Genomic DNA, 17,548 nt, shown 5'->3' on the forward strand with positions numbered 1-17,548 from the left:
TCTTCGTTCCGGATCTTTACTTGAAAAGTTTTGGAGATCTAAAAGAAACTAACAGCTCCTCCTTAACATTTCCGCGTAGTGTAACGGCCTCCTCACTAAAAATATCCACGTAAGGACAAGACGCGTAAAACGTAACGTTATCTTTATTAAACCGGGCAGGAAGATAAATAAACACGACGCAGTCTCGTAGGTTTTAAGACGGTTTAAAACGGGGTGAGGAAATTTTATGGCAAACGTATGTCAACAAGTTTGAATTGTTACAACTACACCCAATTTGTCGTTTTCAACACAGCTTGTTGTTATAAGGAATTTAATACAACCGAGAATTGTGATAAAATCTTGTAGGCGTTAATCACCTTGACATTAATGGAAAATAATGTTTATTAAAATGAAATTGGCATCTAAAGTGTTATTTGTTTTTTAGCGGGCCCGAAAAATCTTTAACCTGTTAACTGTTAAAAGTACTTAAAAGTACTAAAACGAGGAAGAAAACAATAAACAATGAAGAATGGTATTCGCAGTAAAACAAAACTAAAAGATGAAAGGAAACTAGGTTGCGAACATTTCCACGGTTTTGAAAACCACAAGTTCAAAACTTGCACGCCGAATAAGAAAAGAAGTTTTATAAAGAGATGTGACTGTCTGGGACACACACATATAGAGATAACTTTGCAGTCGTCGTTCGTCACGTGTTCTTGACGTGCACGTCTTCTCTTCTTGTAATGCACTCTCTGGAGTAGAAGGAAAGAGTGGAACACAAAAGCGGCGGCGGTACAATTAAGAAAATAAAGCCAAATGGAACGGTGACGTAAACCGCTCCGGGAAAATGTGCTCTCCGTATGTGTTTATTGTTTGATAATCATTAAAAAAAGATGAGTTTTGATGGTATCCTTAACTATAAGTTCATTCTTAAAATGCTAGATGATTTATACTTTTAAATAAGTCAATTTGACATAAAAATGACATTTGTTTGAAATTCGGATTTATTAACCAAAAATTATAAGAAATCCTTTTAAATAAAAGTAAATTTCTTTAAGTCTGGATTCCCCGGAGTCTCCGGAATGTTGCGCGCGCACAGTTTGAATCAACGAGCGTCCGCTGAAATTGCCGCTTGGTCGGCAATTTTCAAACAACCTCCGATCGGTGTGGTTCATTTGTTCGTTGCGCGTTTCGTTTGTTCGAAAACGTTCAATGATTTAGTGAAAATAAACATTTATTGTATTGTTGTTAGTTTTAGTGTGAAATCAATCGATTTCAAACTGTGTTGTTTCTTTATTGTAAATTTTGTTCGTTTTAACTCTATTATTTCATTATTGTCAGTGTGAACTCTCTGGATATTGAGGATACTTTACCTCTTCGGATTGTGTCAGTTGAACGATCCCAAAAGAAGATAACAGGTAAGATGAGTAACAGGTTCTTCAATTCTATGAATTATTTTGAAAGAAAAGTAAGGATTTTTACAACTGGAGGGTTTCGTGATGAAAGAATGAAAGAAAAAGACGGTTTTAGTCAACTTCTACCTGGTTTTAAAAACCATGTTTGCCTTACACATGCTATGCGCATTGTTTTGCGGAATAAAGTATTTCTACAGTGATACAATGGAATTAATAACAAATTTGTTTGTTCAATACACACACTTCTTTTAAACAATTCCGATATTTTGCAACATCCGTTTTTTTTTGTTTTCATAAAAATTAATAACGTTTTCTAACCGCAATTTATAATCTTTATACGTTTATTAATAGTTTTCGAAATTATTTAAGGTAATTAAACAATTTTCTAGGAGATTAAACGCATCTGCCGAAAATTACGCTTTCTCGACAGCTTTCCTTATTCACTTTCAAGTGTGTAAATATATATTTAGATGACCAATCTTTCGAAAGCACACCATCAACGAAAATGTGTTAATGAAATTCATAAAAATGAAACGGAATCATAAACCTCATTATACGCTTTTAATAACTGAGTGTAACAATCATAATAATTTACATATTTCGTGGAATAAATTTTTTTTTACAAGATAAACGTCAATTTTGACATTTTAAACGTCAGATTTCAATACGAAACGTTAAGTTATAATTTGAAATTTCTCATCATCATTAACTTAATTGGATTTCTATTTGCACAAAGAATGCAATCTATATTGATAAATCTTGGTCTGTGCTGTACCTGAACACGTTAAAGTGTAAACACAATCTTATTTGCTCCGAGAGATAAAACTCGACAATTTAGATTACGACCATATTACCTGTATCGTGTATCGCTTTTTATTATTATTACCAAGGTATAACGATTTCTATACTTTTTTTAGGGGGGCTTTAAAATTTATAATTATAAAATGTGACGCTTTAAAAAAATGATTTGCCTAATAACGATAATAACGTGTTTCTCGAAATAAATTACGGTAATTGTAAGTAATTTATCTTTAATTTAGATGTTTTTGTTTATTTGGACCAGACGGGCGCCAGTTCTCATCAATAATCCCCGGTAATTTAAAAAAAAAGTAGAGAATGAAAAACTTAAGTCCTTTAATTATTCGTGAAATTATCCGACGCATTCCATCAAATCGCCGTTCTGTCACACTTTTGCGCAAGAGTAATTGTGTAAGGTTACATAAGGTCACAAAGATTTTACGCAACACCTTTCAGATTGTATTGTTTTTTTTTTGTTATGATGGTGAAGTTTTGAAAGTTTTGCTTGGCTTTATCGCGTTATTGATTAGATTTGTTTTCGAATTCTCAGTTTAAAGTCGAATAAAAGTCATTTTTGGTATGAGTTAAGTGCAAAATTGATTTTAGGTTATCTTTATGATAAGTTATATTCGATTAATCATTTTTTGTAAACATGTACATGACCAGTACATTTAAGCAGAAATAAATATGAGTTAATGATTGTTAATGTTATAAGCTAATAAGAATCTTCCGTACATGGCATAACAATTACTGAAAGCTGAAGATTTAGGATTCAAAGAGAAGTTTTTGTAAACTATTGAGTATTGAAGATCTTTTGAGATCTGAAGATTACATATTTCATTACATTTTTTCCATATTCAATACTATCAAACGGCAAAAACTGGAACGTAGTGTTCTCTTTTAGCCATCAATAAACCGACACCATGATTTAACTGATAATAATTTTGATGACTTGAACTTGGTAAAACCAAGAATAATACATACGTTCTTAACTTCTCGCAATATATGAACGAAGTAATCATAGTTTCGTAACTACTATGTACTTGCACTGCCCCATATAAAATGCAACATAGTTATATAAGCAGTACAGGCATTGGGTAGTTTTGCTGAAAAAACGGCCAGAAAAAGATGGCCGTTTTTATGATGACCCTGAGTTTTCAACCTCAAGAGATGACCGTTACCGCCGCCATGTTGGAGATGGCGCCTGAATTCATAATTTCTGGAATATCTTTGTATTTAAATACTGCCACATTACTGCAGAATATTAAGGAAGGATCGTGACATCAACTTTTTTGGAAACCACTTTTGCTGTATACAGCCGACAGCAACTCATTTTCCTTCTGGACGTCTAATAGGACGTACCTAAATTTTTAATTTGGCCCACCGACGATCAGTTCCGACAGTTTGTGTTTTTCACACAGATGGATGTCGTAGATATTTAACATTGTCGTGTATTTAGTACCAGTCTATTGCCGAACGCAGGTCCGTCGGACTATAATACCTATTGTGGACTGTCTAGGAAGGAAGTGAGAAATATTAGGAATGCGCTGAACGATGGTGCCTTACTCTGAGAATAAATTGAGCTTTGGAAAAGACGACGAAACCTTGTTGGAAGATGAAGTAGTAGCTTTGGATATCTCTGATCAACATATACGTCGGGCGGAATTTCAGCTAACATTGGATTCACGTAAGTTTGTCTCCAAAGTACACCAGTTTGACGTCTCTAATAGTGGACTACAGGATAAAAACTTACAAAATAAAATAAAAGTGGTGAGACTATAAGAAATTCCTCGCAAAAATGGGAAAGCACAAATGAGGTAATGCTGGATCTGCTCCCATACAATACACGGTGAAAAAAAGGTAAGAATCGAGGTTCATGTGCAAAGATTGTGGAGCAGGCCTCTGTGTTGTGCCATGTTTCCAAATATACCACGAGCAGATCAAATATTAGTAGTAGTAGTAGAAACGGGGGAAAAAGGATACACCAGAAAACTTATATTTGGACTACTAAGTTTTTGATATCATTGATATTTTGTCTCTAATATTTTTGTCATTTGTTTATTTTGTTCTTTTATTCTTGCTTTGCCAATAATATTATATAATATTATAGAATATTATATAATATATAGCATTCAGTTAATTTTGTATTGTTTGATTATTTCTTCAATAAAAACAACTGTTTCCACAATATCGTATATATACATTCGACAGCCGCTTGTTTGCCGCTGCAAAAACTCCTGAAAGGGTTCACGACTTCTTGTACTAAACTCCAGCAAGAACATTTACTAACATTTTTGATCATTTTAGTGATCCATCTGCTTTTGAGTCTTTGTTATCACCCCTGACTCCATCTTTCGGGGAGCATCATATCAAATCGGCTATCACCACACCGCCACAAATTGTCGCTTCCGCAATTCAAACAGCACATAAGATTTTGTCATCAAGTTTAGTGCTTGCAGATTAATCTGACACTATTTTTTGAAGAATTTTGGGTTGATGACATTTTCCACCATTATTTAATATTTTGGTTTCAAAAATCTTGTGATTTAATTTCAATTAATGTAAGTAGCACATTATGGGGGTTTTCTTAAAAGTTATTATGTTAAAGGAAGGCCACATCATTTATTTATACATCATTACGTCAAAAAAACGATATTGAAAAGTAATTTTTTTGATGGTAGTCAGCACGATATCCGTTGCTTGGTTACGCGTTTGTTGCCATTGGTTACCATAAGCATTTAAACGGATGTGACGTCACGTTCGAGCGGGAAAATGAATGTATTTAAATGTTATGAACAAATTTGCAATTTTTTTCTTTAAAACATTTTTAGATCGTTTCAAATTTCTGTAATAAAAGTTATTCAAAATAACTAATATTTTTGATGGTAGTCAACACGATATCCGTTGCTTGGTTACGCGTTGGTTGCCATTGGTTACCATTTACTTTCCGCCATTATGGTTGCAAAGAACCAATACGAATACTTGGATAGTATTTAAACGTATGTGACGTCACGTTCGAGCGGGAAAATGAATGTATTTAAATGTTATTAACAACTTTGTACGTTTTTTACGATTAAAAAGTTTTTATAACTAAAATTGATGATCCTAAAATCTTAAAATTTGATATAACATAAACTTAAACCTGTCTTAATAAGTGGATAATAATAAAAAAACATCTTTTATCTGTAAATCGATTGTCATCAAATGTCAAATAGGCGGTTTAACAATTTCTGTAATAAAAGTTATTTAACTTAGAAACACAAAATCTGGTATAATGCAACACCAAGTCTCCCTTAATAATTAAAACATCTCTAAAGTCTAAAAATTTGGTCATTTGATTGCAGTTTAGAGTGTTGCCACTGTATATTTAGACATTTCCTTATTATTTAGAATTTGACCAGTCTAGTTCCAGACATTTTCTTACAGTTTAGTGTTTGGCCAATACAATTGTAAGCTTTCAACTACAGTTTAGACTTTTGCCAGTGTATATTTAGACATTTCCTTGTAATTGAGAATTTGGCCAGTCTAGTTCCAGATCCTATCTTGAGACGAAAATTAGTGATATTCGATTGAAGTCACCTCATAAATTGACTTATTATTCACCTAAATAATGTTATAAAATAGAATAAATTTAGTTTCGGTCTAATTCCGTAAAAATATAATAAAAAAAAAGAAAGTCATATTTAATCTGTTATTAGTGTAGTTCGATAACCAAGTAGATTGCTTGCTGCTGCATGTGCTTTAGTCATGCGGGTCAACTTTCGTGACTAGAAATCACCCGTAACGAGCTGCGTGCGCCACTTAAATAACAATTATGAAAAGATTTTGTAATCGATGATTTCCAATTTTATCATAAGATTTCTCACGTGGATACGAATTTTTATTTTATTATTTAAGAGAAAAAGGACAACATGTGAAGACCAAATGATTTGGGTCAATGAAACCGTTATAACCTTGCCAATATCATTATCGTAAAGGTCGGGAAATGGTAGATAATACGCGTCTATAAATAACGTATGCAAGAAATGCTTTTATTGTTGCCCTCAGATATGGTGCTAAAGAATGTTGAATATGCCTGCAACAAGAGCAAGTCACGTTTCTTGAAAATAAAATACGTGATGTGAAAGAAATGTTTTTTTAAAACACCACAATAAAATTAGCAAAGAAAGCATGATATCGTTTTGGAATTTCATACATAGTTTGCAATTTTCATTACAAAACTTCTTCTTTTGCTTTGTTGTGGGTAGGTTGTTATTGGTTACCGGCTGTTTCTTTTCATGCCCCTGCATCGTGACTAATAAATTCTTGACGAGTCGTCGTCAGGGTTATGACGCAACCTTTTCTTCAAGAAGAAAACCGACCACTTTAGTATACTTTACCCAATAAACTTGGACTTATCTTTTGGGATACCTCGCTCGAAGGACTCAATTTTTGTGTCAACGACCTTCAAACCTTGTACAACAACTTCCCCCCTAAATCTCCTGAGCACCATCTTCTTTCATCCCAAAGACATTGATGATGTAAGTTTTTTTCGTTGTATATATTTTTCGTCGTATAATCCATATTATTATTTCTTTGGATTGTGTAAACGAAGGCCATTAGTAGATGGTGTCAAGATAGGAATGCCCCGGTTCTGTTTATCTAAATGGGTTTGCCTCTGAGTTAATGTACTTTTCCGAGATATGGTTAGCAAATAAGAAATGCGCGCGAAGATTTCTCCATTGCAAATATTTGAGCAATAATTGGCGTATCAGGAATGCGTTCGATTGCATTAAAACTGTTTTTATTTGCTGTTTACATTAAAAATTACAAAATTCGAATGTTTTTATTTTTAAGCGACTCCTACTTGGATTCTTCTCTAAATGCCAAATGTAAATGCACGGTATAAATTTACACTTTTATCCTCCAGCACATTGTAACACACAACTCGCACATTCCGTAACAATAAAACATTGCCATATAAGCATTTTTATGGTATACATAATTTTAATTGAATATTTCGATGTTCGAACACCCTAATAATTACCTTCCTTGCGTATCGAAATAGAAATCTAAAAGCAAAATCGATGAAGTCGCCGGCCGACGGCCTCGTGAAATCAGATATTTTAAACGGAGGAGAGATATCTAAGAGAAATCTTCGATTGAAGTCGCATGATTATTCTTTTTTTAATTTTAAATTAAAAAGCTCAAAAACTTATTAATGCTGAACGTTTTGGGATGACCAATGACCTGTGCAGGTTGAAAACGATAAATAATCGGGGCCATTTCCCCCGTCAGGCGAACATTAAAAATCACCGTTATGGCATGTAAATCTTGTGGCAAGTTTAACCTGGCGGTGTGCAACGAAACGTAAAACGTTAATTCATCACGAGCATTGATTTGAATAACTTAGAGTTAAATACTAACAGTAGATGGATGGCGACAGATGGTATCTAAGTTCTTGAAATTTTTTTGTATATTTTTACTTTTGTTATTTATATTGTTATAGAATCAAACGTGTTGGTTGTGCAAGATACCTTTACGCTTCAACAATGAAGTTGAATATGTAGGGTTAGCTCTAAATGAAGTAGAGACACCTTACAAACTTTACAACTGCTTTTTACAAACATCAGTAAATAAATAAATAGTAAATTCAACCCAACCAAAAAGCAGACCATGGGAGTCACGATTATGTCTTATATTCTTTCGTTTAAGAGATATCATTGTTTTTTGAGATTGTTGTGTTATGATATTTAGCTACTTGTAATATTTATAGGAAAATAAAAAGTTAAAAAATGATGGAGCTAATTTTTAAATCATCAATTCATTCTTAACCCACAAAAGATTCCGCTTCCCATATGCGATGGTATTAAAAATCTTGTTGTGCTTGTAGATAATGCTTTACGATTTACGAACACCTAAGCAATTTTCGTAGAAAGCATATGCTGCGTTGTAGACATGTGTTAAATAAATAATTAGCTTCCTAGCTTGGTGGGAAAAAAATTAGGCGGATGTCTCTCTTAATAATTAGAACATCTTTGCTTAGTTCCAGACAAACTGTTGTAGTTTAGATTAGCTTTTCTGATGTAATTCGATTGCAGTTTAGATTTTTTCCAGTGTATATTTAAACATTTCGTTGTAATTTAGAATTTGGCCAGTCTAGTTCCAGATATTTTCTTGCAGCTTAGTATTTGGCCAACACAATTCTAAGCTTTATACTACAGTTTAGACATGCGTTAAATAAATAATTCATTTCCTAGCTTTGTGGAACCTTTATTTAGAATTTTATGAATTAGTACTTCTTGGGCGATATGAACATGACGTTGTCTATCGCTGTATCAAAATTCATCAAATATGAGTCATTAGGTTGCTTAATTGATTACGTCAATTTTTGGATTTTATGAGGAGATTTCTCAAATTGCTTTGAAGTTACTCTTTTTTGGGAGTTAAGAAATTCCACGACTTTATTATGACGAGTTAGGAAATGGTAATTTAATTTACAGCTAAAATATTCAATTTTTAGAACACGATAGATCTATCTTCTACAAAATGATTTTTTCGCCAGTGTCAACAAGCCATTATCCGAAATGGGCAAGCACCTACATTTCTTCACCACCACTTCAGATTTTCACAATTTTTCAACCTACTCAACTCATAGTTTTGTTATAAGTTGTTGTAGAATGCTCATAAATCGTCGATGCTGTCCTCTGTTCTTTTTTTCCATTTTGACGTCCCTATCCTTTATCATGACCAAATCATTCAGGGTGTTCTTGAAATAATTTTGCACATCTTGCCACTATCAAGAAGTCAATGAATCACAGATTCTTCCAATCCGTCTACTTCTCCAAAAACTGAAAGTGGAGCCTTCAACACTTTGCTTTATGTACTAGTATCTCATATATATATAGGAATCAGAGCCTAACTCTCCAGATCATCGAAACCTCTCCCAGAAGTCACGGAACGTCATTCCCGAAAGTGCCCAATATGCTATATTAGTTGATAAAAAAAGCAATGGGCGGTTTATCTTAAACATTCCGAAACATTTCGAAAAGCATAACACAACAAAATCGTCATCTCTGGCTTTTCTGGAAAACGATCCATAAAGAAAATCAATGATGTAATATTAAGTACAACAAGATCACCAATAAGGTCTTCGTATCAATGAGTCATTAATTTATGCCAAACACATCTAAACCCAAATTGGACATAAATATAGCAGATAGACTTATTAATACAGGGGCTACACTCTCACTTTGAAAGTCGAATAAGATTAATTGCAGCAAAAATTGGAGTCTGGAGCGGAGCTAAATATGAAGTGGGCACAAAATCGACTGCTGTTATTAACCAACGATTAATAAGAAAAGTGAAAGTCTGTTGGTGAACTTAAAAACTTATGGGTGTTGGTGTTTATTTAGCTAATTGAAATTGGCCAATTCCTAAATGACGTCGTTTAAAGTAATAACTTCCGTTGTGGTAAGGTGATTACGTAGTCCTTGAGTAGTCTTCATCTTATGTATTAGAATGGGTTGGGTTAACCATCACCTGAAGCAACAACTTTATTTTGGCGAAAATAACGCTTAGGTCACTCATCCTTGAATTTGCATGTATTTTTCTTCGAGGTAACGACACAACGCTTTTTCATTATTCAAACCAAATACTTCCACCAAGTACTATAGTATAATAGTAACCATTCATATTTCAGTGTGTGTTTTATAATATTTTAGGTTGGCAATAGGCACAACTAACTTCAATACAGTTCATGAAATGACAAGTGGGCAGTAGATCAGGATGACATGGGGTCTGAAAAATATGTTGTTCATAACTTTATAGTTAATTACAAAATAATAAACGTGTTAATAATCTTTTGTGAGTTTTATGAATGTTCTGAGACTTTTTTGATATTTAGTGAGCTGTCTTTAGAGATGCACTAGTTCTATATAGGTCTAGTGTTAGTTACAGTGCTAGTGTTAGCTCTAGTTTTAGTTGTTATTCAGCTTAGATTGTTGTATATTTGTATTGAGCTAAAACTAGAACTAACACTAGACCTAGAACTAGAAAGTTTCGGGTTTAGCCGTGCGACTTCAGACCGTCTATAATGACGGCAAAACCCGAATGATTCTAGTTCTAGTTTTATACTTGGACTGTCACTAGAACTAACGTTAGATCTAGAACTAGAAACATTTGGGTTTAGCCGCACGTCTTTCTAGACGGCTAAACCCGAATGATTCTAGTTCTAGGTCTTGTGTTAGTTCTAGTTTTAGCTTTATAACTAACAGTAGACCTAGAACTAGAAACATTTGGGTTTAGCCCTGTGTCTCTAAAGACGGCTAAGCTCGAACGTTTCTAGGTCTAGTGTTAGTTCTAGTTCATCTTAAGAGACGCACTGCCCAAGTTTTTTCTTTTATATTAGGAGTCTTATTAAGTCTCAAACTAACAACATTACGTTGTTAGTACCTCAAAACGTGCAATAGTAGTTGCCTAACCATGCGTAACGTCACGAACGGGCCATTGGTTGTGCACCTGTTCTTAGGATGTACCAGTCCTCTTAGATTCTACCGTTTTTGTATTAAACAACAATTTCTGAAGATATATGGTTTGAGTAAGGATAAGTTCAGGAGGAAATGAGAATCAAATTTTACCAAAATTTACACTTTATTACCGTGATAATATTTAATTTTAATATATATATCTTTTAATATTGCTTAGCTATTATTTGATTAATGATTGAATCATTGAAAGATTTGTTTTATTATAACACAAAAAAAGGGTAACTTTCTCCCACACACAAAAGACGGTATATTGCGACAAAGCTAAGAAGAGAAACTTCCTGGACGATTACAAACAATAACTATGTGTGTATGCACGCAGGTCGTATTGCGAAATTTTTTTGTGATTAGAGTTCCCATTGTTGTGGGAGTCTAAAGAGGATTATCAAGCGCGATGCACTTTCTAATTACTCTTAATACAAGTTGTAGTACGATGACATTATGTCTATTTTTGAATCGCACATCCTGCTACATCTGAAAGTATCCAATTAAGAGATCGTTTCAGTTCGAGCGCGTCTTCTGTGTGCTTCGAAAATTTTCGCTTTTCAAACCTTCCAGTCGCTTGCCTGGGAGGGCGAAATTACTACTCAGGATGCAGGTGTAATACTTTTGTCTTTACGAAGGAAGTACGTGTAATTGTATCCTTGTACCCTAAACAATTATTAAGTTCGTGATCTATATAAATTTGTTTTTAATAAAAGTTTTTATCGCATAACATTTTCTCACGGTTGAAGTGAGTCGGGAATTCTTGTATTTTGAAATATAGACGAATACACGCATTCCTTTGTTGTTTGTTGAAAAGCTGCTGGTCTACGACGACTAGAAGCAATTAGTTCAGGTTGCTACCGCTAGAAGCTTTTTAAATTCTACGTTTCTGGTACGGTAACTCGTAACTCTATGTTGAGTGTTTTTTTAAAAAAAACTTTACCACGAAATATTAAAACACTAATGAGCGTATATTTGATCGCATTTAATTGTAAAGTTATTTTGATATGTTGGTGTACGCATACAACTAATTTATAAATTAATAAATTACAAGTAATCGATTGTTTATGTATGAAAACAGTTATATTTGAATTCCGATTCGCAGGAAGTAAGCCAAACGCATTAATCTTAATATACGCAATTACGGCTTCTTTGCAATAATATTTTATTTATGAGAGTTCTAATATTTCAGAAATGAAAATTTAAATTGAAAACTGTTGCAATGCAATATCTAGGGGTTTCCACATAACTCATTTTGCGGGAAAACGTTATCTGAGGCGTGAATCACTAACGTAGATAACGTAAACAGGTATATTTTTTTTTATCGACCGCGAGATATATTTTTTAATATTGGGAAATATCCAATTTCCTCCGAAACCATCATCTGATTAGAGTTTTACGTGACCTTAATCTTTTCTATATCGATCAAACCTTCGTTTTTATCACCACTTATTCATTCCTTCATTCATTCCTTATTTATTTATTTATTTTTTTGTATTTTTAGATATGCCAAGCAGCGACGAATACGCCATTTACACTCAAAGTGTAGGCGGCCAAAGAATCTCAACAATCAGCGTCGGTACAAACAACAAATTCAACATGACCAATAGGTTCTCGCAAAAATACGACAGCTGTTCCATGTTGATTTCTGGTGGTACAGTCGGTAGAAGGAGATTATCTTCGACCGGCGAAGGAAGCGGAGATTCGAGCACAACGACGTCTGGAAGTAGTAGTTACGGGGAAAGGGAAGATGGCAGTGAAGGAAGCAAAGAAACCGACGAGTTAGAAGAGAAAGACGAAGAAGAAGAAGCACCAACACTTGACGGGAAAGTCACTGAAACTGAAAAGCAACAAGTTGAAACATTTTTCAGAGGATTAAAAACAGAGGTAAAAATTAGTATTTGATAAAAATTATTTTTTCTTGGAAGTTTTATTCCCACGTTTCGCAAATCGTGTTTGAACCTCAACAATGTAATCGGCAAAAAACATTCATTCAGATCGAGTCGAGTGTGAGTGATGTGGTGACTCATTTCTATTGAATTAAAACTCGGTTTTTTTCTTTATTATTAATCTTTGTTTATTATATTGTTATAAATCAAGGACGGTAGAATCTAAGAGAATTGGTACATCCCGGGAATAAGTACACCTATCCCCCGATTAATTGACAAATTTTACAAAAAACTAGTAAAAATGTACAGTGTGTTAATTAATTATCGTACCCGACGTCATCATTGCAAGTATGCAACCAATATCACAGTATTGGTATTACAATATACGATTTGCGTATTGCAATACCAATAGTGTGATATTCTGATGCTGGTGAGTCCGAATTATTCTGGAAAAAATGCCGGAAAGAACCAAAGCTCACAAATCAGTTAGTGATAAAGTAGCGAAAAGTCATATAACAGTTCTTTTCTGTTGTAATGCTTCAGGCGCTTAAAAAAATCAAAATCACCACGCTCATTCAAAGAAATAAACATTAAAAACCTTCTTGTTTAATATTGGATGGCTAATAAAATAGCATGGGTCACTGCCATAATATTTGCAGATCACTGAGTTGGCCCATACCATAGCAGGATAAAGTTTTGAAGATTTAGCTGAGGCAGATATTGAAGAAATAATAGCTGATGAAGAACCGAATGAAGATGATTTAATTAACATGATTCATGAAACAAAGAAAGATGATTAAAACAATGATTCAGATAAAGAGCAATCTGAACCAGTTGTGTTCACAGCAAGAATCGTAAGCGTAGGACTTGATTGGGAAGAAAATTGGGCAACCATTTGATACAATATGACACAAATGTTGATCGAGCACCCCAATTCCAGCAAGACAACAATCTTGCGCTGAATAGCAATTAAAACTAGAACTAACACTAGACCTAGATTAGAAAGTTTCATCATTTTAACGAGAAAGCTTTGAGCTTTAATTTAGAATAAGTCTCATTGCTTAATTTGAATAAATACGGCTTCCAGGAATTTTTAAATTAGCATCTTTTTTGACACTTTTGGGTTATACAAAAATGTAAGTTTTATTTCAACTTTTTTTTTCTCAATATTTTTCCAATTCAACTCAACAATTATTATACATCATATTAAAGAGAAAGCTTTGAGCTTTAATTTAGAACAAGTCTCATTCCTTAATTTGAATAAATACGGCTTCCAGGAATTTTTAAATTAACATCTTTTTTGACACTTTTGGGTTATACGAAAATGTAAGTTTTGTTTCAACTTTTTTTTTCTTAATATTTTTCCAATCCAACCCAACAATTATTATACATCATTTTAAAGAGAAAGCTTTGAGCTTTAATTTAGAATAAGTCTCATCCCTTAATTTCAATAAATACGACTTCCAGGAATTTTTAAATTAGGATCTTTTTTCGACATTTTTATGTTATACGAAAATGTAAGTTATGTTTCAACATTTTTTTTCTTAATATTTTTCCAATCCAACCCAACAATTATTATACATCATTTTAAAGAGAAAGCATTGAGCTTTAATTTGGAATAAGTCTCATTCCTTAATTTGAATAAATACGGCTTCCAGGAATTTTTAAATTAGCATCTTTTTTGACACTTTTAGGTTATACGAAAATGTAAGTTTTATTTCAACTTTTTTTTTCTCAATATTTTTCCAATTCAACTCAACAATTATTATACATCATATTAAAGAGAAAGCTTTGAGCTTTAATTTAGAACAAGTCTCATTCCTTAATTTGAATAAATACGGCTTCCAGGAATTTTTAAATTAACATCTTTTTTGACACTTTTAGGTTATACGAAAATGTAAGTTTTGTTTCAAATTTTTTTTCTTTATATTTTTCCAATCCAATCCAACGATTATTATATATCGATTTAAACAGAAAGCTTTAAGCTTCAATTTAAAATAAGTTTCATTTCTTAATTTCAATAAACACGGCTTCCCGAAAATTTTGAATTAGCATCTTTTTTGACACTTGATTATGCGAAAATATTAGTTTTTGCTCAATATGTTTTTTCTCAATATTCTATCAGATTTTCGTCGTTCTGTAGCTACAGGTCTGATAAATAAATATTCAAATTTACTGCGTCCACGAAAAGTGGCGCAACTAGAATCGTTCGGATTTAGCCGTCTTAAAAGACGTGCGGCTAAATCCGAATGATTCTAGTTCTAGATATACTGTTAGTTATAGTTTTAATTGTTATGCAGCGCTAGACCAAGAACTAAAATCAGGGATAAGTGGTGCACAGCTCGACGGACCGTTCGTGACGTCACGCATGTGTAGGCAACTACTATTTCACACTTTGAATTAGCAAATACTCTAACTAGAAACATTCGATTTCCGTCTTAAGAGACAGATAACCTGAATACTATAGCAATAGCTGAATGAGTGTGACACGTGATGTGAAGTATTGGTCAAATACTAACGTTATTTTCTGGTTAAAAAAAAGTATTTAACAGTCCTTTTAGATTCAATTGTCCTTGATTTTAAACGAAAAATTTCGTAAATTAATTAAATTTCGTTACCTTTTACTAACGTTTTAAAACATTTTAAGGGAATGTTATGTCTAATCGACGAAAGGTCAATGTTAATGCGCTCTCTCAGTGAATTATAAGTTTATAAGTTATCTTGAGCCGAGGTCGTTTCACTTCAATGACTTGAAATGATTGTTCTTGAAAATGTCTTTGTACTTTTATATCAAACTCTTTATACAAAAACGATAATAAATAATTTTATTTTTTCTTTTAGGTTTTTGTAAGTGGATCGTTAGCAAATCTATACACAAAAACATCATCAACCCCGGATTGGGATTTAAAATACACCGGAATCCCGGTGGTTCTTTTAGATCATGGGGAAGCTCGAGCAAGAGACAAACGTCGAATTCAGATTATGTTAGCAGAAAGAGGAACGTGTTTTATGCTTTGGAAAGATACAATAGATAATTTAACATCGTATAAAGTTGCTGGAAACGCGTTCCATACTATGTGTTATTCCATTGATCATTCCCTTCAAATAGGATTAAGTTTCGACAATGCACACGCCGCTCAAGAGATGTGGAATCACATAGAGAAGTTGGTTTCTTGTCCTGAAAATATTCAGTTATCGATGCCGGGTAAAAAGAAGAAAAAGAAAGATAAAAAACCATCGAAACCAGCTCCGTTACCGCCAAAGAGTCATATTTCCCAACCTTGCTGCTTTCAACATGTCACTAGAGTGGATCAAGAAGATCATGATAGGTTCTTTTCTTTAAAAGAATTTGTGCCGAAATCGTCGTTTGGAAGTCAACGATTATAATCGGAAAATCGATTATAATAGTGGGTGTTTTAGTGAACTTATAAACTATATAAAATATGACTGATGACTGATTTTTATTATATTTCATTAGACTTATTAGTAGATTTGTTTTAGGAGTACTAAAACAAATCTATTATTAGTTATGACAAGCAATTTTCGTTCTTATCACGTAGAAAATAAGGAGCAAATTAAAATATGTGTATTTATATCGTAAATTTACCTTTTCTACTTATTTTTTGTTTAAAGTAAAAATATATTTATTTTCTTACATTTTGTTAATTTTTGTTATTAAAATAAGAATGAGTAAAGATAGATAAAAAAAATGATTTTTATAAATCTATAGAAATATTGAATTAAACTTTAAAAAGCATTCGTATAATTCCGAATTATTTCTTTTTGTGTTATTGTATATACAAATTGTTTTTACCGCGGTATACGTTAGTTTATTCGAATAGTTATTGATAGTTATCTTCATTGTATAGCTTCGAAATGTGGCGATATATCTGCGAAATTGATAAATTAAAAATAATAAAGGCATATTATTCGATTTGTGTGCATTTATTAAAAAATAAGTTCTGCATAGCCTATCTCCTTTGCATTTATATACAGACTTGTTTCCCAGTGCCAAATAAATGTTAATAAGCTAATTCAAAGTTTAATATCTTTTTGATTTTTTTAGAAATACCGTTTCCTGTATTACCGACTTTTTCGAATAAAATTGTTCTACTCTTTGATTATATACAATATGGATTGAGCCAACGAGAGAGATAGCTTGCGCAAGGTGATCGAACCGAGATAGACATAGAAGCGTACTGACATATAATGTGCGTGCGTTAATTTTGGCGGTAAATTTAAAACAAAATTAATAAATGAAAAAAGAAAAAAAAAAGAAAATAAAATTTCCTTATTATTTATAATACTTACAGGTGATGTGAAACTGTATTATCGCGAACTTTGCACACGAAACAATACATTTTTAAACATAATGGTGTGACTGGCTGTGACACAACAAAACGATAAACATCAAATGGAAGAGGTTTGACACTTTTGTGCGCATGCGCCCGTCTGTTTAGTACCGTTTTATGTCTATTTTTGTTACACTTTCACATTATCGCTTTCCATCTGCGTCTATTCATCTTGAGCCACATTTTTGTTAGTAGATATATTCAGGTTCTACTGGATGGAGCGTAATCATCATAAAGTCAAATATAAGTCGTTGATTAATAAATTTTGCAATATAAGTAAACTTAATCTTTTTATATTATCATTATAATTTTAATTACCTCAGTTTTTTAACAAATTTTGTGCGCCATCTATGAAGTGGTTGCCAAAGTTTTAAAATGAATGTATCAATAATTACAATTCTCAACAAATTCATAAGATATTAAGAAATCTTTAGCATTTAAAGGAAAATCTCTTTTTATCTTGTTTCGATATTGAATATCAAGGTCCGTTGAGTAAACATACTGTTTAAGGTTATCCAACTCCATATGAATATATGGCCTTGCTGTGACGTCATTGGAAGAATTAACATTTCTATGTTTTTATTTATGTACTTCACTTAAGCATT

At 32.7% G+C, this 17,548-nt stretch overlaps 1 protein-coding gene across 1 annotated transcript; it reads left to right on the forward strand.

Moving 5' to 3' along the window:
• The first annotated feature begins 1,117 nt into the window (after nucleotides 1-1,117).
• LOC111415732 (misexpression suppressor of ras 3) lies at nucleotides 1,118-16,248 on the forward strand. The gene is made up of 3 exons (XM_023047557.2): nucleotides 1,118-1,397; nucleotides 12,207-12,589; nucleotides 15,433-16,248. The coding sequence occupies exons 2-3, from the start codon at nucleotides 12,209-12,211 to the stop codon at nucleotides 15,976-15,978; spliced, it is 927 nt and encodes a 308-aa protein (XP_022903325.1). The 5' UTR covers nucleotides 1,118-1,397; nucleotides 12,207-12,208; the 3' UTR covers nucleotides 15,979-16,248.
• Nucleotides 16,249-17,548: the final 1,300 nt, after the last annotated feature.

Source organism: Onthophagus taurus, chromosome 11 (assembly GCF_036711975.1).
Source record: "Onthophagus taurus isolate NC chromosome 11, IU_Otau_3.0, whole genome shotgun sequence".
NCBI classification, from domain to species: domain Eukaryota; kingdom Metazoa; phylum Arthropoda; class Insecta; order Coleoptera; family Scarabaeidae; genus Onthophagus; species Onthophagus taurus.